At 42.3% G+C, this 23,690-nt stretch overlaps 2 protein-coding genes across 2 annotated transcripts; one reads left to right on the plus strand and one right to left on the minus strand.

Annotated features, from left to right (window-relative positions):
- LOC131676194 (arf-GAP with Rho-GAP domain, ANK repeat and PH domain-containing protein 2-like) lies at nucleotides 1–3,528 on the plus strand. Its single transcript, XM_058955316.1, has 4 exons — nucleotides 1–36; nucleotides 115–2,195; nucleotides 2,432–2,782; nucleotides 2,845–3,528. The coding sequence occupies exons 1-4, from the start codon at nucleotides 1–3 to the stop codon at nucleotides 2,975–2,977; spliced, it is 2,601 nt and encodes an 866-aa protein (XP_058811299.1). The 3' UTR covers nucleotides 2,978–3,528.
- Nucleotides 3,529–3,699: 171 nt separating this feature from the next.
- LOC131689830 (GATOR complex protein NPRL2) lies at nucleotides 3,700–5,138 on the minus strand. Its single transcript, XM_058975153.1, has 2 exons — nucleotides 4,795–5,138; nucleotides 3,700–4,736 (listed from the first exon to the last, which is right to left on the minus strand). The coding sequence occupies exons 1-2, from the start codon at nucleotides 5,010–5,012 to the stop codon at nucleotides 3,755–3,757; spliced, it is 1,200 nt and encodes a 399-aa protein (XP_058831136.1). The 5' UTR covers nucleotides 5,013–5,138; the 3' UTR covers nucleotides 3,700–3,754.
- Between the last annotated feature and the right edge of the window lie 18,552 nt (nucleotides 5,139–23,690).

Here is a 23,690-nt window from a genome sequence, read left to right on the forward strand (position 1 = left end):
ATGATAAGATATGACGGGATTCAGGTTCAAGTTTTTGTAAACGGGTCTTTTAATACTTAGCTGCTTCTAGGTAGGAGCTGTAGCAAATTTCATTTCTTAGCTAATATTCTGCAGGAGATCAATAGCTCGGCGGCCGTGCAAGTCCATCCTGGACAGGAACGCACGTATGATGACGTTGAACAACTGGTGGACGACGCGGTGGCAGTTATTGAAGAGACGACCATTAGCCAGGAACCAGTTGATCTGAGCTACCCATCCAGCAGTCAAGGGCCGCAAACGAGAGGGTTCGTAATGGAAGCAGTGGCTAGGATTAATGAAAAATCCAAGGTCGATCCGGTGATCGAGAAGGCCAGCAAACCGGTGGAAAACAACCGAAAGGAACTACCGTCGGAGCTGACCTGCATCGGTGAGGATGATACGTATTTGCCGTCCTATTTGGAAGCCATTTGTGGCGATTTGTTGCACGGATCTTCTGGACCTAGCGGAGGCAGGAAGCCGAGTGTCAGATTGAAACTGGTCAATGCGCTGAAGCGAAAGTCTAGCTTCAAGGAGAAAAGTGATGTGTGGACGGTGCTGGAGATGGTACCGAAGCCGTTGATGACGATGCGTTTCCTCTATCATCGTGGTAACTTGTTGATGTTTCCTCCTGGTATGATCGGCCATGTGCCCAAAAAGTTGACGCCACAGTCGGTGGTTCTGAGTGGGAAAATTATCCAAACGTATAATGATCCACAGAGTGTAGATCTGAGGTTTATTCTAAGTTTACAGTGCTTGGCTCAGCATAACTTCAACAGCGAAAGTTTGGATTTGCACTGTTTCGAGGTGGTGTTGGCACATCCGATAGAGGAGAAAGGCTCCACCGCCAATATGCAGGCGGGGTCGCATCCGAATTTGGTGATTACCAGCACCAACAGCGGGAATGTGAAGAGCTTGCGACAGTCGTATATGTTTGGAGTCCATGAACGACAGGACAGGAATGTATGGGCGGGGAAGATATTACAATCGGTTACGCGTGTGTTCCCCGATAGCTGCCTGGCGGAGTTTACTCGAGCGGGTTGGTGTTATATGAAGAAATCGGTGTCGTCCGGTTGGAGTGGAGCCTGGCTCTTGCTGGCTAAGCGACGATTGTATTTTTACAACTACCAGGATCATCAGTTGGAGCAGTTGGATCTGCGGAAAGCTCGTTGTATTGGAGCAATCGAGTCGGAAGAATCGATCAGGAATCTTCACATCGAAGCCGGGCCGTCTCTGTTCATCGATTGTCCACCGTATGCGAGGCTGTATTTCATTATGAATTCGCCAAGGGAGACCGGGATTTGGAGGAGAATTATGAAGAATACGGCGCACAAGAATGGTACGAGTTTGCACAGTCAGCAATTGACGCGGAACGATGTCCCCGTACTGATCGACAAGTGTATAAATTTTATCTCTGCTCACGGATCGATGTCCGAAGGAATCTATCGGACATGCGGATCCTCAAGCCAGATCAACAAAATCCTCCAACTGTTCAAAGAGGATGCCTTCGCGGTGCAGCTGACGCATGCAGAGTTCAACGAAGCCGACGTTGCCGGAGCGTTGAAAAAGTTTATCCGGGACATTCCGAACTCTTTATTCGGCGACTATTCGGTCAGTTTCGTCAGTATCGCCAATTTAAAATCCACCGCTCAATCGCTGGAGCTGCACAATAAGATGGGTATCCCGAATCTGGCGATGATTTGGGGCTCAACGCTGATGGCCAGCTCCAGCCATAATCTGGAGACGGAGCAGTACAGCTATTCGAAGGACGAGGCAGACATGGTGACGGATTTGATTAAGCTGTACGAGGACTTGTTCACCATCACCCCGGAGGAGGTCAAGAAGGAACAGCTGATGATGCAGGAGCTGCAAAAATTTCACACTGCTGCGGAGAATCTGTCCGATTCGGTGCAACATTCCGGTGATCTGAAGGTGTGGATTACGATCGATTGTGATGATGGTGGGACTGTCGTCGGTGATGGTGCTACTGGACAGCAGAATGCTAAAACACAGATTAAAGTAACGATAACGACGACGAAGACGGCTTCCGACATCTGCAAGGAGTTGGCTGCGAAGACCGGTTTCGAATGGTACAACCTGACACTGTACGAAGTGATTGCGGAGGGGGCACTGATTCGGCCGGTTCATCACAGCGAGCGGGCGCTGGAGATTGTGCTGAAGTAAGAAAGTTAGGATAGTTTCCGTGTGATGCAAGCTGGAATGTTAACGCTTTTCCCAATAATTTTTATTTCTTTTTCGATTCGATGAATAGTGAAGTTTGAATATCTCTTGGTATCCGAAAAGTATGTAAATCTGTAAAGTAAAGAAAAATTAGTTTTCTCTATCAAGCAAATAACAATCGGAGGGAGTTACCTGCCACATTTCTTATTAATATCCTCTACTTTCGTAAACACAGATGGACCTACTGGGATGAAGCGGATCGTGAAACAAACTACCTGTCCATTCGACCAAACACCACACTGAACGAAGTCTACCGGCACATCAAGGAATGCCCGATCCTAACGCCCACCACGGAACTCAACTTCGCCGATCGGTGCACAAAGACGCTCCTCATGTGCAAGATACTACAGATCGGACGGGAGATTATCGTGCTAAAACAGACCGACAAGAAGGACAAGACAACGTACGAGGAGCTGATGAAGATTGACCTGAGATGGGTGCATGCCTATCTCGGGCGGGAGGCGAAACGGGGCCAGCCGCGGCTCCGATGGGCGATTACGCTGGTGGATCATGATTTCAAAAAACGGTACGGGATCTGTGGTGAGGAGGTGTTGTCGAATTTGAAGATTTATTTTTTTTTCATTTTAGATCTCAAAATGCACCCTTCATAGGTCACCTCCTCGAAGGAGTAGATTTCAGTGATCAGATTCTGTGGTATTCCAGTATTTTCTACAGTCTACACAAGGATGACATTTTGCCAAGTAGCGATCAATTTCCCTAGAATTTTAGAATTTTTTCTTGTAAATACACACATTAGGTTTATGTGCTATCAAATAGTGTCTATAATCGCTAATGACAAAAATCTATGTGTGAAATCAATAGGCATTACGTTTACATTTTTATCAGTGTATATTTCTCCTTAGTGGAGAACCATTCAGGTAAAAAATATGTTTTCTCCATTGAAGAGAAAATTGTTTGAAACCAACTTTGCGCGCGAGGAGCACAAAATATATAACTAAATTAGTTGTGGAATTAGTGTTTCGACTTCGTCTCATCAGAATCCGACACTATCTTAGTAACAGGACTAAGCTAGCACCGGATTGACGCTAGCTCCAAAAAACGGAGACAATTCGTGTTCCTGGGCAAACACATACTCAAGCGTGATGTCCCGCAAGAAAAGGAGCTCGTTTTAAGCTGATTAGAACTAATGAAATCAGAACATTTGGTTAGCCTTAGCTTAGTCCTGTCACTAATTTAGTGTCGGATTCTGATGAGACAAAGTCGAAATGCAAATTATATAACTAATGTAGATTTCAGGTATTTAAGAGTACAGCGCCGGACATTACGGAGATATCCGCCGAAAAAAATAAACTTGTTGGATTTTGTGACCTTACCTTCATCCTTATCTCGACAAACGTCCATGTGGATTCGGACCAATCAAGAGCGACCTTCCACCGAAAAACAGTCCCGACTTCTTCAACACTGGCCTGAATCCAAACCACTCGTAATCATTCAAGTTCAGCATACTTCATAAAATTCTACTTAACCGCCCAATCAATCACTTCCAAATAACGGTAACATTCGAGTCCACATCGATATCCTCCTCGATCCGCCTCGGTGACAACCCCGTCTTACAGCAAATCTCATCCAAACTATTCAACCCGGTGTACAGTTTGTGTCTCGCATTCGGATACGAACCGGTAAAAATCGGATACTTATTAATACACCGAATCAAGCAGTGCTGCAGTCCAAAGCTTACCAACTTCCGCTCGTCGATCCCATTATCCCGCGGACAAATACGCTGACACAGCGCCCTCAACGTAACCCCGTGCGTCATCTGCGAGTACAGCTGCAAAATCTTATGCAGTGACGGTAACCGCTGCAACGATTCCTTTTCCGTCTCAAACCGAACGTACCGCCGACAGTCCTCCGCAAACTGCCGATCCTTGCTCAGATTCTGCAAATTCCTCGTACACATGTACACGTTACTATACTTCAACAGCGGCAGCAACTGAACCACCCCATAGTAAACCAGATTCTGAATGCAAGATTTAACCAGCTGATTCTCTACGTCCGCTTCCGCGGCTATTCGAGCCACATGATTAACTCCGTTGATAAACGGAACTACCTGCTGGGTCGTCAGATCCCACGCTTCCAGCGAAATATTCTCAAATCCTTTACAGATCAGCGGGACCTGATGGTCCTGTACCGGCGGCGGATCCGGTTTTAATTTCGCAATTTTCAAATAGATTGTCGTTTCGCCTTCCACAATCGTTGCCACCTGCTTCTCGTTCAAATCCCTCAGAATACAACTCAACAGCTGCTGGATACGAAAATTGTGCTCCGCATTCGATAGGAACGCCGTTTCCTCTTCCATCATTAGCAGATACTCGGATAGCTTTTTCACCACCGGTTCGTACTGCACGGAACGGGCCCAACTGTCACAAACAAAACACAGATTGAAGTAAAATGCATTCCGGGGGTAACGCTGGTGATCGATCCGAACCGGATAGCCGATTACTTTGTGGCCGAGGGCGTTGCTGGAATGATTGAAATGGATCAAACAAAGCAAAATAACAAACCGTAAAAAACACTCACACAGTCAGCGTACAGCGCTGCAGCTGCGGTTTCGGAATGATGAAAAACCGGATCGAATCGAACACGTCCTTGGAGATGTAGTTGTCCGGTACCTGGCAGCAAATTTTCGATCCGGCTACGGCGTGAAATTCACTTAGTAAAATGCACCGGATGGGTCCTTCGCGGCCGCAGCCTTCGTAGAACTGGTTCGTCGGGTTGACGACGACGACGACGGACATTTTTTTTATTCGATGTGGCTCAGTCAGTGATTATGAATTTAAAAATATTATTTGCTTATCAATTTGAATTCCTTCACGAGCGATGGAATTGAAAACAGCTGTTGAATGTTTACGCTGATCGCTGATGATGATTCGAAATGTGACAGATGGTTGAATTTGTTTTTATCAAAGAGATGCACTGTCATATAGACGGGCGTTCTGTTCGCATAACAACTCAACGAGGGGTACTACTGCAACAAGTTCATGGTTGAAATTTCGCGTTTGTTTATTCAGACTTGCTGAATTTTGTCATGATTTTTTTTGGAAATAAAGTAACAGAAAATGAAAGCCACTTTCAATAACTACGAATATTTCAATTTCAATAATATTTTAGATAGCTTTCAAACTGAGTGGTCGATAGTCGAAATTCCATATGGAAACTCGGAGTCGTTCTGATTGTCGAGGTCATTGCTGCAATACTTAGTGAAATTACCGGGAACATTTTCTTTTCGAGAAATGGTTGATTCTGGACAATGGGCATCAGAACCTTCCAGTAGAAAACTTGTATGGATCGGCCCATGCTGGCAATTGTTTTTTTTTTTCTGGGGTTTATTGTATATGGGGAATAGTACATAATCACTGTTCGAAATTAGGCCAAATAATCTTATGTCAAATTACCTGCTAGGGGGTGGGCGTAGCGTATTGGTAAATCGATTGCCTTGTACGCAGCGCACCTGGGTTCGAGTCCCGACCCCGTACATAGGGTTAGAAATTTTTCCTAAGAGATTTTTCTAACCCGAAGAGGCGAATGACCTTAAGGTTAAAACCTCTATAATTGAAATAAAAAAAAAAAAAAAAAAAAAATTACCTGCTGTAAAATAAGATTATGATAAATGGCCTATGCGGGCGATTACTTGTGTACACTCCACGATCGATTGCCCAACTGTTTCATTTGTAATAATTGTTCTCAGTATAAAACAAACTAAAATTAAAATAAACTAACATGAGATATAGGATTTTTTCTAATACTCCCTCTGGAATCATATTTCCTATGTTATTTGACATGCATTATAGAACTCGTGATTTGAAAAAAAAAACATTCTGAGAACATATTCTGGATTCACCAGACCCGACCATCGTCGCCAAAATGCCATGAAACCTTTTTTCCAATAGACCTTTCTCGTCAAAAAATTTTATATGATAGGATGCTTCCTTTTTTATCCCCAATTCGTTACTGCCTATTGCCCCGATGATTTGGTACCTCTAACTAGTGAAAAAATCAAAAATAGTGCAAGCTGCTCATTTAACCCCATATTCTGAATACCTATCTTGCCTTGTTTCCCCATATTTTTACACCATTTGGATGAATTTCCTGTGGGGAATACTAAAAGGATGCCAGATCTGCATATATATTAGTAAATCTGCAGATTTTGCATTTTCACTGCAGATCATTTGCAGATTACAAATATTTAGCAGAACAAAGCCTATGCCAGCCAATTTATACACCAGCCTTCAACATTTTTGATCATTTAAATTTTATACGTACTACATTTCTGCGTCGCATTTATTGAAGATTTTTGTAACAATCGGCAGACTTTTATATTTTTACTGCAGGCTATTGTTTAAATAGACCTGGCATCACTGATGCTGAAATGATTCATTCATATACCTGTCAATACTATAGAGCATTGTATGAAAATGTATAACCTCACTTTTCTGACAGTTCGGTGTGCTTGTTTACCTAAGACTTGTTTACACGGACTTTTAAAATTTACATTACTAGAATACTTTCGATGCTCTTTGAAAGAATATCAACTCAAGAGGGATGAGGATTGGAACAATGGTAACCTGGTTCATACATTGACCAATCGGCGCTGGATGTAAAACCCGGTGACATATGCTGAATCGTAAGATCAAGCATTGGGTTATAAACCGATTGCTTTCTGGATGATGGATAAGGATTTGTACACATTTGTTTGTTTGCTCGTGGGTTAATTTCTAACAAGATGATCCGATTGATTATTCATTTTAAGGTGGTGAAGTTTACCTGAACTTTATAGGTAACGAATTCGGTCGATGATAAGTTGTTGAAATGATTTTGATCGTTCAATGCCCATATCGGAGAACGTTTCCATTGGTCAGAGTGCCTACCAGCGTATGATAGCTGCAAACATGAGGACAACAAGGTTATCGCTTTCGAATGGAACAATTATTTATTATTCGTGTTCAAGTTCCATTACAGCAAAAGTTTCGTCGATTATCGCATTGTCGTTGATTTGGCCGGCAAATGCAAAATAGCGCTCGGCACTGACGATTAGGAGTAAGAAGGATTTGATTGGAGTGATAATAATTAGAGCATTATACATTCTGGTAGAATATCAGGGAGGAGAAATCATATGTAAATTTATATTATATCCCGAGTAGCCATCATTTTGGAACCGCAATAAAGCTATCTGCTGTCTTGTTCAAATTGGCACGAAATAACAGCGAATGATAAATTTCATAGTCAATTTATTTACTTTTTCGGAAGGATAAGTAATTAGTATGTTGTGAATATGTGTCGCCGGTGCCGTGTGTTATGGTGGTACCGGACGGAACCGTTGGTCAGCAGACCGTCCTTGTCGTACTGGTCATAGATGCGAGGTTTTTTCTCATCTGATAGCACGAAAAAGGTACAGTGCCAAAGTGACAGTGTACTTTGATGAAATAGTGCCAAAACTGGCTGCACTGATGGGATTTTTGTTGACGTTTAAAAATGTTATTATTTTTTGCTGAAAAAATGTTAAAATAGTTTGGATATCGTTTCTATAAAATATTGCTTGGTTGTAGTGAAACTTTTATTTCCGATCGCTGTGAATATCACGATCGTTAAATTTGAAAGGATGTTAGCAGCTAGAACGCTCACCGGTACAAACATCGCATGGAAAAGCATTTACAGTAACTTGCAACTTGCATCTGGAGTATGATGAATTATTAAAATCACATTTATATTCGCAGGTGAAAGCAATACTCCTTTAAGGGACGTTTCACCAGCGCATTATTGCTCGAGCAAGTTTTCTTTGAAACTACCGAAACGGCAAGAAAATACCCATCATGTTAGGTGAAAATACTGCAGGTTCCATAAAGTAGGGGAATTATGGTTAAAACCGACACCTTAAGCTTAACACTTTTTCTAAGTTGCCAGAAAACCAATAAAATTATAATTTTTATGCAGAATTCTTCTTCAGAAAATTCTTAACAAGACTTAATTTTTTCAGCGCTTCAAAAAATTAATTTCATTAAAAAATATTGGTTGTAAAACTTGGAAAACAAAGTGACTTTTTGTAAGCACTGCGGGTAAAACCGACACCCCATAGGGGTAAGATCGACACCCCCTTTAATTTATTTTCTCTCCACTTTATTAAAATCTTTATCTTTATTAAAAATGAGATATATGCGTGATTAATAAAGTGTGAGTATGTATGATGCAAATATGTGCTTTTTATTGCTTCATCATGTAGTGAGGGGAAGAAAGTTCGAAAGCGTAGTACTATAAATAAGAGTATTTTATGCCATAAGATTATTTATTGATATGAGTATTTCCAAATAATCCTTGCGCACATCATTGCAACCTCCAGTGTCATTTTATTTCATAAGAGAAGATTTTCAAGCGTTCAACGTTCTGCTAATTGGATTCATTCACTTATAAGTGACACACACACACTTCTTAGTAAAACTATCTTTTTCAGATTTGATTTTTCGGACTCTGATCATCAACGATCTATTGGAGTATACATAATATCATTGTCTCATTGTGATAAAATTCGTCTATGACAAACCAAGAGAACACTAGAAATTCGGTTTGATGACCTTTTTGCAGAAATAGCAAAAGCTTCGTTAGAATCAGATAAGCAAAAATTCCAATTTTTGATTTTTAAAGAGACTTACAAGAAATAAACACAATAAAAGTATTTCTGAGTATTTCTGCTAATACTATAGTGTTCTAAAAGGCTAATTGAAGTGTCACAAAGATCCCCAGTATTTTGAAATGAATCGCAACTATACACAACCATCTTAACAGGGTGTCGGTTTTACCCCAACAGCGCACATTTTTTTATAAAAGCAATTAAAAATATTGAATTTTTTAAACTCGTCTTCAATGCACCTAGTTGATCATAGGACAGGCCGATAATAATAGGTACTGAAAAATGGGGTGATTTGAAAAGCTTTCGTTCGGTTAAAACCTTAAAATCTACCAACGAAATTTTACATCCAGACGAGTATGAACGCTGCTGTCGAATGTTTTGTTAATTTTTATGACATTCGGCGCACTAACGTAAATCCAATTTTTCTTCAAATGCTCTAAATAAACGTACCAATAATATTGTATCATTATGAAATGAATAAAAAATTGATTTCTAGGAAAAGTTGTGGGGTGTCGGTTTTACCCACAGTGTCGGTTTTTCCCACAATTCCCCTACTTATACGCGACCGGAAATGTTAGTACATGTCAAGAGAACTAAGTTTTATTTGATTTATTTCATATCAACGACAGTAATCAGTCATCGATAAACCACATAGATACATACTAGGTTGTTACGCAGCTCTATCTGAATGGTTCAGACGAAAACGTCTTGGCAGGTACGGGACTGCGAAGATGAATAAAACCAGCATCTTGAAACAAACGGATATGCGAGTCTATGACGACTAATAACTCTTCTACAAACAAGATGCATATTCACTGTGGTACCTACAAAAATATATTATCATGCTGTGTTTAACTTTCAAAATATTTCACTACACAATCTGGTGTCATTCAAAAATATAACGAACAATCCACACCATGAGACTCCAACATAGTTTTGATTGATGATAGGTTTTCATTACTGAAGCATCTATCGATTCAGACAATTTTAAAACATTGTTAGCAATTTAATTCTTCTATTTCACTAGTACAGTAGACATCGTAGACATTCACTAATTGGGCAGGATCTCCTGTTCGGAACGTGAGCTATAGTATTATCACAGAGAACAGACATATAAGCTGGAACAAACTTTCCCGAGAAACCTGTGTAAAAATTTAAATGAAAATATTGCTTGTGGCAGTAAAAATTGGATTCTAACCACACTGCGCACTTACTATTCTTCTATTGAATTCTTCTCATAGACTGGTTAGCTCGACTGGTCTGTCCATGAAAATACCATCTCTATCACTTGAAATACATGTGATTTGACAGCTCGCAGTTTTCAGTAGCAGTTTGATCACTCGCACTTCGAAAGTGCGGAGTCCAGGTTGGTGGGAAGTGCGCAATACGTTGAAAATCACCATCGCACACAGGTTCGCATGCGTGGGTCACCATTGTATCCAAGTTTGCACATAAGTCCCGTATAGCGTTTGCTGGCCGATCGAAGCCAGTGGCAAGTTGCTACTTGTTGTTGTCATTTCAAAGCGACAATTTTATTTCTTAGGGTGCTTACAGAGTGGCGGCGAGAAGCTGAGCTGGGGCTGGTACTGACATTAGAGTGCGAGATACGAGAAACCTGCTTGCTGCAAACCAAATGGGTGCACTCCACTACACCGGTGTCAATCAATCGAAACCCCCATAAGAAGTAGGTAATTTCACTGGTGTTAACCCTAGAACATCGCACTGGGGTAACAAATTTACCCTAATCCATCTTCGGAGCCGTGTGAAAACGAGAATTCGGCATTTACCGACCTAGGACAAACCAATTTATGTATCAATTGGGATTTTCTATTGATTGACACCGGTGCAGTGGATTGCACTGGTTTTGCACTTTCTAGCAGAAGTGTCAATGGAACATACCCAGTTTTCTGTACTTCTGCAAGAAAGTGCAAAAACGGTGCAGTTTCAGTGCACTCCACTACACCGGTGTCAACCAATCGAAAACCCCAATACTTTCAACTACGCAGCTGTTTTCGCAATTAAAAGCAATTCCCTTTGTTTGAATTTTTACCAGTGAAAATTGCGATCAAACGCGTAAGGTGCATTTGTACCCCAATGCTACGGTCTAAGGTAGAAAAAATAAGTGTTACTTGCTAGGTTTAATGATTGTGGTGAGTGATGACGAAATTCCATTAAAAATGTTCCTAATTAGTAATAAAAATTTCATTACTCGTGTAAAGGGTCTCTAACGGCATGACTAGATAATACAGGATTTAGTTAAGTTTTCCCCAAGAACTTCTGTGTAATCAAAACAACAGTGTTATGCACTCCAATGGATTTATTATGTATATTGATTCGAATATAGCGTCAGCGAAGTCCAGACGTACACGTTACACACCCGTCGAAAATTTCTAATTGTTCAAATTATAATACTTGCTTTGTAATCTCCATTGGAACACGAACAAGACTAGCTACAATCTTAGCAAAGCTGATAGAATTAATGTAAAAATGTGATTGCTGCATTTTTTTTTTGTTTTCAATTTGTTTATTTGATAAGGCACGTATGCGTTAGCTTAAAGGTGCCATTTTTTCATTGTTTTACATTTTGAATTTCTTAAAACTAGGGGGATACACATTTCAATATTATTTTGTTTTATATAATAAAACTAAAAAAAAAACTACAGCTAACTTATACATATAAAAGAGGGTATAATATAATATTCGTAAGATTTGGGGGACGGGTCATTTTATGTGTTCTTTGTATAGTAATTCACTTTATGATTTTTAGAAGGGAGATTGTAGGAGAAATTAATTATTAACTAAGCGGAACATTTTACAAGCTTATTAACTAGAAATAACTAGAAAGAGTGGTTCAAGATTAAGGGGAATTAATTAGGGCTATTTTAAAGTAGTGGTACTGTTGGGCATTTCTTAACGAGATTAAATATTGATCAACTAAAACTAAGCACATAAGTTTTGGTAATATATTCAAAGGGAGAAGGGGGTGAAGTCATACATCTGTGTATCAGAGACATGGGAGGGTGGGTGGACAAGGCTGAAGGGGGGAGGGGGGGGTGAGATATAAACTTTCAGTTTCCGGCATCAGGAATTAACGGCCAGGATTACAGATTCGAATGGATTGATCAACTAACACTAGAAGATAGGGGGGCACATAAGTTTTGGGAAGATATTCAAGGGGAGAAGGGGGTGAAGACATACATTTGTGTATCAGAGACATGGGAGAGAGGGTGGACAAGACTGAACGGGGGGGGGGGGGGGGATATAAACTTCAGTTTCCGGCATCAGGAATCAATGGCCAGGATTACAGATTCGAACGGATGTATCAAGTATTGGGACGCCGGGCGGTTTTCCTCGAGCCGGCAGGGGTTCCTCCAGACGATTTCGTAGTACGGCTCAGATACGGATCGGGAACACACCGCGCTGCGCGTGTGATGTTGTACTGTAGATCTCGTGTTGTTGGTTCATTCGACAGATGTTTTGTCTCGTCTTGGAGTCGTATCAAACCATCGTTGGGGTACGGTAGGCGGAAGAGGGCACTTCTGGGAATGATAAGAGAAAAGATAGGGGCATTTAAATTTGGATATTGATGGTTTTGAGGAACGTGTATATAAGGGACATGTAAAGAATATCGCGGCTTGCTAGTACATCTCGAACCGGGACATTGGGTGATCTTCCTCGGGCCCGAAGGGAATCGAATAGTTGAGATCTGGCAGAACAGTACTCGGCACATGCCCAGACAACATGTTCGATTTCGTGATAACCGTTGCCACAAGCGCAGACACCGCTATCCACGAGCCCAATACGCCGGAGATGTGCGTCCAGCGTGTAGTGATTGGACATGAGCCGAGACATCACGCGAATGAAATCCCGACCCACATCCATCCCTCTGAACCAAGGTTTCGTCGATACCTTAGGGATTATCGAATGTAGCCACCTTCCCAGTTCACCATTGCTCCATGATGTTTGCCAACTTTCGAGGGTTCTCTGATGAGTAATACTGAAAAATTCGCTGAAGCTAATTGGTCTTTCATATATGTCACCTTGCAAAGCGCCCGCCTTAGCTAAAGAGTCCGCTTCTTCATTACCTGGAATGGAGCAATGCGAGGGAACCCAAACTAAGGTAATCTTGTACGATCTTGCAGACAAAGCACGCAGGCGCTCCCAGATTTTCCCCAGAAAATATGGAATGTGCTTTCTCGGTTTCATTGAACGGAGAGCCTCGATTGAGCTGAGGCTATCCGAGACAATAAAGTAATGATCGGTGGGCAAAGTATCAATGATCCCAAGGGTATACTGAATAGCAGCAAGCTCTGCGACGTAAACTGAAGCAGGATCATTGAGTTTGAATGAGGCAGTGAGGTTTTGATTGAATATACCGAAGCCAGTGGAGCCGTCGAGGCTTGACCCGTCGGTGTAAAACATCTTGTTGCAGTCGACTTCTCGAAATTTACTATGAAAGATGCTTGGGATCACTTGCGGGCGTATGTGATCCGGGATTCCACGAATCTCGTCTTTCATGGATGTGTCAAAGAAAACAGTTGAATCAGAAGCATGAAAGAGATTGACACGGTTGGGATAGTATGAAGAAGGATTGATATTTTGTGCCATGTAATCGAAGTACAAGGACATAAATCGGGTTTGAGAATTGAGCTCGATAAGCCTTTCGAAATTTGCAATTACTAACGGGTTCAAGATATCGCATCGGATGAGCAATCGATAGGAGAGTTCCCAAAATCGATTTTTCAGCGGAAGGACGCCCGCCAGCACTTCTAAACTCATCGTATGTGTCGAGTGCATACAACCCAAAGCAATACGCAAACAACAATATTGGATTCGCTCTAGTTTGATGAAATGTATGTTCGCAGCGGAGCGGAAACAGAAACTCCCGTACTCCATCACCGACAATATTGTTGTTTGGTACAGCCTGATCAGGTCTCCTGGGTGGGCACCCCACCATGTTCCGGTTATTGTACGGAGAAAGTTGATCCTTTGCTGGCACTTCTGTTTCAGATACCTAATGTGACATCCCCAGGTTCCTTTAGAGTCGAACCAGACCCCGAGATATTTGAAAGTTGAAACCTGAGCAATAGTTTGACCCATTAATTGAAGCTGTAGTTGCGCTGGTTCACGCTTCCTTGAAAATACGACTAGCTCAGTTTTCTCCGTGGAGAACTCGATACCTAGCTGGAGGGCCCAAGCAGACAAATTGTCCAAGGTATCTTGCAATGGTCCTTGCAGATCGACGGCTTTGGGACCTGTAATAGAGACCACACCGTCATTCACGTAAAAGTTATAGGGAAGGGGGCTTAGACATGAGCCCTGGGGAAGACCCATGTAGCTAATTCGTGATGTCGATAAATCACCATGCGAAAAATGCATATGTTTTTCAGACAGCAAGTTTAGCAAAAAGTTGTTTAGAGTCGGTGAAAGACCATGCTGGTGCAGCTTCTCAGAAAGAATTTTGATAGAAACTGAATCAAAAGCCCCCTTTATATCTAGGAAAACTGATGCCATCTGCTCTTTGCTAGCATAAGCCATTTGAATTTCTGTTGAGAGCAACGCAAGACAATCGTTCGTCCCTTTGCCTTTGCGGGAACCAAATTGTGTATCTGACAGTAAGCCATTTGCTTCAACCCAATTATCGAGGCGAAACAAGATCATTTTCTCGAACAACTTTCGGATACAGGACAGCATTGCAATCGGTCGATACGAGTTGTGGTCGGAGGCTGGTTTTCCTGGTTTTTGAATGGCGATGACCTTCACTTGCCTCCAGTCATGAGGGACAATATTACCCTCAAGAAACTTATTAAATAAATTCAACAAGCGTCTCTTGGCAGAGTCTGGCAGATTCTTTAACAAGTTAAATTTGATTCTGTCTGGCCCTGGGGCTTTATTGTTACATGATAAGAGAGCAAGTGAGAACTCCACCATCGAAAACGGTGTTTCGTTCGCGTTATTGTGAGGGGACGCGGCGCGGTAGATCTTCTGTACCGGGGCGGAATCCGGACAAACCTTCTTGGCAAAATCGAATATCCAACGGTTTGAATATTCCACGCTCTCATTGGTACTGTTTCGGTTTCGTAAGCGCCGGGCCGTACTCCAAAGAGTGCTCATCGATGTTTCTCTCGTTAGTCCGTCGACGAACCGGCGCCAGTAGCTACGTTTTTTGGCTTTTATCAAATTCTTCATGCGCGTTTCCGCCATCGCGTACTGTCGGTAGCTAGCTGGCAGCCCGTCGTCCCGGAAGGTCTTATACGCAGCGGCCTTCTCCGCGTACACGTCTGAGCACTCTTTGTCCCACCATGGATTGGGAGGACGCCCGCGTGAATTCGCGTCTGGTACGCGTTTAGTCTGAGCTTGAATCGCGGTATCGAGAATCAAGCCAGCCAGGAACCCGTACTCTTCCTCCGGAGGAAGCTCTTGTGTCGATTCTACTTTTTCGGATATCGCGGACGCGTAGCTCTTCCAATCAATATTTCGTGTGAGGTCATACGAAACATTGATTGTATTCGGTGGCCCTGAACCGTTAGCAATATTAATTACGATTGGCAGATGGTCGCTGCCGTGGGGATCAGAGACTACCTTCCACATGCAATCTAACCGCAGCGATGTCGAGCAGAGGGACAGATCTAAGGCGCTCGGTCGCGCTGGAGGGACAGGAATCCGTGTCATTTCACCCGTATTCAAAATAGTCATATTGAAGTTGTCGCAAAGCTCATGGAGTAGGGTAGATCGATTATCGTCATGAAGGCAACCCCATGTCGTGCCGTGGGAGTTAAAGTCACCTAAAACTAGCCTCGGTGCGGGGAGGAGTTCCGCAATATCGCAAAGCCGTCGGTGGCTAACTGAGGCTCTAGGGGGGATGTAGGTGGAAGCAATGCAAAGTTCTTTGCCTTTAATTCTGGTTTGGCAAGCGACAACTTCAATGCCTGGTGTCGAGGGGAGGTCGATCCGATTGAAAGAATAGCACTTTTTGATCCCCAAAAGTACTCCTCCGTAAGAGTCTTCTCGATCCAAGCGAATAATATTAAAATCGTGGAAGTGTAGGGTTATTTCTGAAGTGAGCCATGTCTCGCATAGGGCAAATGCATCGCATTTCAAATTATTTAGTAAGATTTTAAACGAATCGATTTTCGGGATAATGCTTCTGCAATTCCATTGTAGAACAGTGATTAAATCCTTGACCTCGTTCGATGAATTAGCCATCGAAGGATACAATCGCTGCAAGAAGGGGCCATTTCGCAGTGAACTGCATCAAAAATGTTTTTACTGCGGGGAGAAAGCTTATCAAGATACTTTTAAGGGGTCAGAAATGTTTAACGCTGTAAGAATACGGTCCACAATGTCAGAGAAATTTATTAAGCCAGCACTGTTTTCTTTCTCTGGCTGAGATATGGGAACACTTGGGGTTTTTGATGTTCCTGGAAGTGCTGGGAACTCCTTTTCTGAGCTCAGGTTACTGAGACCGGGAGCGACTTGCTTCGGTTTTGCACCAGTACTTCCTTGAGTAGTTATTTTAGGGGGACCATGAAGAGACACCTTCTGGCCTTTACGACGAAGCTTGGAAGATGAAATGTTCTTCCTTTTTCTACTACTTCTAGGCACAGCAGAAGATGTTCCCTCCTGGGGTTCATCACAGTCGCCTTCGTCAGTAGACAAGTTGGTAAAGATGTTCGTAGAGACAGGTGGCGTAGCTATCTTAAGCATTTCTGTAAAAGATCGCTTAGAGCGTCCCTGAAGGGAACGCTTAAGATTTTCCTCGCGCTGTTTGTACGCGGGACATGAAGGGAGATCATGTGGGTTTCCCCCACAGTAGAGGCACTTTTCGACATCTCTACCACAGGAATCATCCGCATGATTCCCACCGCATTTCCCACAGCGGGCTTTATTGCTACAATGGGAGGCTGTGTGTCCCAATTGTTTGCAATTAGTACAGTTCATGACCCGCGGCACAAAGAGGCGAACAGGTAGACGAACCTTGTCAAAAAGGAGGTAATTAGGCAGGGCAGAGCCGGCGAAGGTCACCCGATAAGAGTCTGAGTTGACGTATGTTTTCTTCCCGTCAGCTGCGACTGATGCTGAATGCAAACGTTTGCATTCCAGTATCTTCACTGGCTTAAGCATGGGGTCTTTGAAACAGCCAGTCCCATATTTTAGCAGGTCCTCGCAATTCAGACTCGAATCGGAAACGACCCCACTGACTTCAACCCTGCTAGCTGGAATATACACCCTGTACTCCCTCGTAAAGGGCTCGTATCCAGCAATATCGTTTGCCTGAGTTGAACTGTTAACCACCACCCGAAGCTTATCAGGCCGAATTTTCGATATTTCTGTCACGGCCGAATACCGATCCGTCAGAACTCGAGAAATCTGCAACAGATTCAAACACTTTTTTTCTTTGGTCCGAAAGAAGATCACAAATGGCCCGGTGGCCGAGCTCGGATATACCTTGAGCCGGGGAGCCGATTTTATTTCGACGTCCATCTCACCTTGAGATGAACCGCCGTCAGGGGAAGTCATTTTTGCACGGGCCTATTGCCCAGTGCACGTTATTAAGACAACCAAGAAGGGGAAACGAAAACTAATACTTAGCTTGTGTATGTAACGGTATCCAGACGGCTTACTAGAAGAACACTGTTTCACTTCACTGACCGGCTAACGGTACTCAGAAACAGAAACACACAAGAAGGGAAAAATACTGAAACCTCAACTAGGCGCAGAGTGTGTAAATAACCTTGAACGCGGATTAACACTATTTGTCGCTATAGAGTGTACGGACCGATGACAAAAGACTTCTATCTCGACTGAGTGCTCGATAACGAATGATTGCTGCATTTTGGTGAAAGCCTGCCCGGCATTGGTAGATCTACCAACCACTTGTTGCCAATACGCTATGTATTCAATGCGGAGGCAGAAAAACCCGCATCCACTGTTAAGTCCAGGTATGTTTGAAAATTAAAATGACTATCAATAATCTGGCAGCTCCACAAACCTGGAAATAGTTAAAATATTAAAATAATATTGCGGTTAAATCATTCGATAATTGGTTCGAAATTCTCAATGGATTCTGTATGACGTCACGCTCAAAAACAACAACCTATTCCAATTCTATCGGTTTCGAAATCAGTTGCTTGTTGTTTAATTTGAGTTGGAAGTCATTCAGGAATTCTGAACCAATTTTCGAACGGTGTAATCTGGATGCTCCACAGAAAATTTAAATAAAAACTTACAACCAAATAGGAATCCATTGGAATTGCAATCAAGGCTTTCCGCATGAATCAGGCTAGATTTTCCAAAAACTAAACTGTCTACATCAAGAACATAAAAAATTTGCAAGAAACGTTTTGACAGTTTTCATTTAAACAAAACATGATAAAATACCAAAGGCACACTTTGATCAAGTAGCGTTGCCAATTATATTTTCAAACGATTTATTTGACCTGTCAAGACCAAACAGACGAATTGGGTAGTAAAATTTGATAATGAGCTGAACCATAAAAAGCAGACTACTTTGTATGAGACCATGGCGTATTTAATTTGTATTTGCTTCTACAATGAATCATGTACAAGAAAAGTAAAAATGTTAAATTTAACGGAACAATGTATGATGCCGACATCAAATAAAAAATTACAGCTGAGCGACCTTGTTTGGAAAGTGTTAACATTTGGCAGCGAACCAAACCAAGTTTCTCATACTATGATCGAATCAACAAAAATTCCAAGACCATGTAAACAATCTCTCTGAACTGTCAAAAAAGTGAGGTTAAACATTATTATGCAATGTTCTCCACCGAGAGGTTCACTTTAGTTTGTTTACATAACCAATGAACTTTGTACCGCGACTCACCACTTCATTTGCCGCGTTGCCAGGAACTCAAGCAAAAATATTCAAAACAGTGTTGCCTAAACACACATTTTGAGTCCCACCATTCTTGCAAAGGTGAAAAAAATACTCAACATTCTTGCATTTTTCAAATTTTAAAAAATCATTAAAAAATCACGATAGCTCCAAATAGTCTCATTTCAACGGCAATATTCTTAAAAATGTGTAGTCTTTTGAATAAAAATAAGAAAAAAGGGGGTTAGGTCGGACGAGAAAGGTCTATTCCTTCAACAGCTTTGGGACCATATTTCGGAATCACCGGAACTGGCCAACGCGGCCAATTGGCCTCGAAACTTGTTTTCAATTCTTTCAACCATCTTGTGAATCCCAGTAGATGTTTTTTGATACGTCGCATGATGAAGGTTTACGATTTGATAAAAGTGACCCTCTGGGACCATATTCAGGAATCACCGGAAATCACCATCGTGGCCAAATGTTCTAAATACTTGTTTTCAATACCTTCAACTAAATTGTGAAGCTCAGTAGATGTTTTTGGATAATGCGACGTATCATTGAATGATTTGCAATTTGATAAAAGTGACCGTCTGGAACCAAAATCCGGATTTACCGGTGAACCGGTCAAGTATCCTCGTAGTCTGAAAATGGTTCGATTTGGTTCTCACACACAGGTTTTTGCCAGTAGCACTGACTTTGTCATTCTTGGAGTCATTTTTTCAGTGGATCCAAAGAGCATGCATTATTGGCCTCTTGTAACCGGTTCCATGACCCTCGGGGAAGATTGGCCAAACGTCAAATTACTTTAGTATTATGTGTTTTAGTAAATCCTACAAGTTTTAAAACAGTTTAAGCATTGTCCCATAGAAAATTTCAATGTTATTAATAAAAAAACCCCAAATGGCAAGACAGACTTACCCCAACACAATCCGGAATAACTCTGGTATTTTTGGACCATGGTGGACGATGTTCCAGTAATATAAACTAGAGGAACATTCGGTTCTTTTGACATATAAATCATCAAAATTGGTCAACTCTGTCAAAAGTTATGAATTTAAAAAAAAAAATCTGCCAAAATCTCAACCCGACGGCTCTCTTGACGGCTACGGCACACAAAACGTGAACTGCTTCGTAAGTTGATGCCGCTCTTCCATCGCTCAAAACTTATTGCACACTTCTTAGTGCAACTGAAATCCTTGCAGCAAGAGGTTTGGCGAACTTCAACCAGTTGAGACGAGGCTCAACTTGAACCATCGCCGGTACAGTCAATCCGAGGCTTCCGATCATCGAGACGAAGAACGTCAACGAGTTCCGAATATGACTGACTTTAATCGTGGTTTCTTAGTCCAGATTTTTTCTGGTAACCTGAGGAAGCATGTCCTGTTTTTTATACACACGTTTTGGCCGATCAAAGAGGAGTTGCGGCCGCTTCTGCTTCGTACCAAGCTGGTAGACCCAGTGGTTCAACCACATGATTTCCCGGAAAGGTCTTTCCTACTGATTAGCTTTTGTGACCCTTTTCGTCGATAACCCGAAGCGAGCTAAGGTGAAACAACCGAGGCAGAGTGAGTTGTTGACTCGCGACGAACGTAGGAGAAAAGCAGAAAACTATCTCCTTAACCACCCAACCCCAGCAACGAACCCAAGAAAGCAAGTCAATAGACTACGAGGTCGCTAGCCTGGTGATCCTTCCACGAAATCACCGTATCACTAGGATTGTTGTGTCTGAGGATCACAAGCAGTTCAATCACCAGAACTATGAGACGATCGTCAACCAGTTTCGCCACAGATTCCGTAGTCCACGTCTGAAGACAGTATACTGTGCGATCCGGAACGATTGTCAACAGTTCGTTAATAACCAAGCAGCCTTGGAGCCGCCTGCGAAGACGGATCTATAGCCCACCCGTCGTGCTTTCTTTGCTCGACCATTTTGGTCCGATGACGGTATCCACCGGACGACGCACGGAGAAACGTCTGGGGAGGTCTGTGAGTAACCTACAGTGAGCGTGGAACTAAGTTCCAGCGCACTAGTAAGAAGCTACAGCTGGAAAGAACTCCAACAGAACTGAAACCCATGCAACAAACAAACAGCAATAAACCACAGAGAACAGACGTCCATCTTCAGCATTCAACTTGTGTAAAATCTCTAACGGTTTCGAAGGTAGTTGGGATATCCAAACCAGGTGCGCCACTGTCGTCATGTTTTTTTTGTGGCTGAGTTCGACAGAATTGACAGCGGTTATTCCTCTACCCAGTCAAACTAGTCCGGAACCGGTTCAGACTTCCAGCATGAATTCCAGCTCAAATGCATCAACCGATAGGGTCGGAATCGGTTGTTTTCTTTGAGCAAGATTCCATACTGAATCCATTCAGGATTTCGAACCGGTGGCGGCGCTAGTGTTTATCGTATATTAATTCAAATGTTTACAGACGTTTTTAAAATATTTTTGTTCGATCATGGATGTCTGTTCTCCGTGAATAAACTGTGCCCTTCACCATCTAGAGGGATTTGCACCAACACCGATCACGGAAGTGACAGCCGCAGAAGGAAAGAAAAGGGTTACGTCCGGCCATGTATCTCGAAATGAATTGAGTCGGGATGATTTCATGTTTGCGAGATCGCGGCCCTAGATGTGCATAGATGAGGTTTGAGCGTTTGTATGTTGCCGTATTTGAACGCGTGGGCATTTGCAGAGAGAATAGGAAGAGCGACGAATAGTGTGAAGCCAAAACTACTTTATTGAGCAGATCTATCGTGCCGTGTAAATAAACATTACTCATCCCTGAGTTGTAGGAGATAAGTATTGTACATCCATCAAAAAAGAAATTTAAGTTTTCGTCAGAATTTAGTTAAATCGTGATTGTATAGCGTGCATTCTACAGTAGATGTCATTTAAAGTGCAGCCTGTGGAAGCGGTTGCCAAAATGCTAGTGTTGAAATCATCATAAAGGAAATGTTGCCGTTTTGACTGATTTTCCCTCTTCGCCGGGTATTTGTATGTCGCATGTTAGCACTTCGCGTGTAGAAATGTCATTGTAGAACTATCTCACTGGAGTCTCCAATGTGGCGCCCTGAGACTTGTTATCTAGTGTATATAAAATCGGTGTTGATCGCGCAAGAGCGGGCATTTGTTTGTTGGTGATCGCGTTTATGAGTTCGTAAGTGCTAACACGCTGATTTAATCGCGATTGCGAGATCCTAGACGTAGTTATGTGTGAGTGATTGTTCTTACCACCGTATTTTTCTTATCGTGAAAGGCTCGAGCGTTTGTAAGTTACTGTGCGATGAGACTTACGTCAAGGCGGACAAGGTGGTACTGTTCTTCACCGCCCAACACAAGTTTGATATTCCGGAGGAAGTAAGGAGACAGAAACTTTCAAAGTTTGACAATAAATGCATGATTGAGCATGCGAAAGTTCTGTTATTTCAATTTCGATTACACTTTTAACAATTGTTAGTATCTACATCAACACAGTTCGCCCGAAATGGAACCACCATCGGCTCATGTCTCATTTGACAGAGTAGATAGAAGCAACGAAGTTTTGTGTTTCCAGAATAGACAAAGCAGATAGCTTTAACTGTTTGCTTTGCTGGTAGTGACGAAGCAATTTTCAGCTTGTTTTCTGAGCAAGATGAGAAGATAGACGGCGATATTGCTGTTGCTGACTATGTTTCTAATGAGATTTTCCTGCTTGATTTTCGCACATGCTAATTACGACTATGTATTCGACGCAGGGCCGGCGGAACCCATTTTTTCCCGAGTGGGTAGCAAGATTCGGAATGATTTCTACCGGTCGGTCGTTGTTAGGCACAAATCCCCGACTATGTACGGGGAACGTGCCATTTGAGCCAATATATTCTGATTCCTGAAGTGAAAAGGAAAATTTCCGGACAATATCTGGTGGCTATTTGGAAACACCCTTTGTCCACGATCTGTAAGACCGACGGCTCAGCAAAAATGTGTTTGTTCATTACTGATACTAAAAATGTTCCACAGCTAAGTACCAATTACTGTATTCTTTTAAATGTCGTTGCATTAATTCTCCGTTTCCTCCGATAAAACCTTTCCGCGAGTACTGAAGCCCGCAAGGTAGTATTGGATAATGGAAAGGTATCTCCGAATCGAACGACATCCCCTCAGGCTCAATGGAGGTCGATTTGGATATTTCTATGATGGCACAAATAATAAATCGATGCGAATTATATCCTGGTGGTATGGTTCCTGGTCTCGAAAATACCACCGGCCCCTGGATGGTCCACTTCCGAACCAAAGAAAAGCCGTTTAACATCATCTATAACTGTATGCATAATCTAACTAAATAACACTCGGGCGTGTACGAAGAAGTATCTTGTCTACGTACCCGCCCAAGGAGGTAGAGATTGATGGTGTAATTCTGGTTTGCAAGCAATTGCGTTCAGCAAAAATCGGGAAGTGTAAGAACTCATTTTCCATCAGTCTCATTTCGAGCCTTTCGCCGGATCTGCTCTTCAAAATTTTGTTCTTTTAAACGGGGCTCTTCCACCTGTTCGCTTTTTTTTGTGCCGCGGGGCATGATCTGCTGTCATTGCGAACATTTGGGCCTATAGCTACCTATAGTAGAAACAAGGCCAGATGTGCAAAGTGTGGAAAAGTCTTCCTACTGCGGAGAGACTCGCATATAAATTATGTGGAAAAAAAACTTGAAGCACTCTTTTAACGAGGACGACACTTTTAACGAGGACTACGCCACCGGCCACGACTCCGACTAAGCGATAGTCTGACCATCCCATGTGCCTATAAATTTTTGAAAGAGGAAAATCATTTTCTCCCAAGCTCCCTCATAAAGGCCTGAGAGTGTCCCTAGAACGGTGCTGTTACAAAACCAAAATAAATTGTTCCTGGTCTCGAAAATCTTAGAAACTAGCAGTAATTTCCACTTGAGACATCAAAAACTACAAGTGCCCTTACATTTCAG

Source organism: Topomyia yanbarensis, chromosome 1 (genome assembly GCF_030247195.1).
Source record: "Topomyia yanbarensis strain Yona2022 chromosome 1, ASM3024719v1, whole genome shotgun sequence".
Classification (NCBI taxonomy): Eukaryota; Metazoa; Arthropoda; class Insecta; order Diptera; family Culicidae; genus Topomyia; species Topomyia yanbarensis.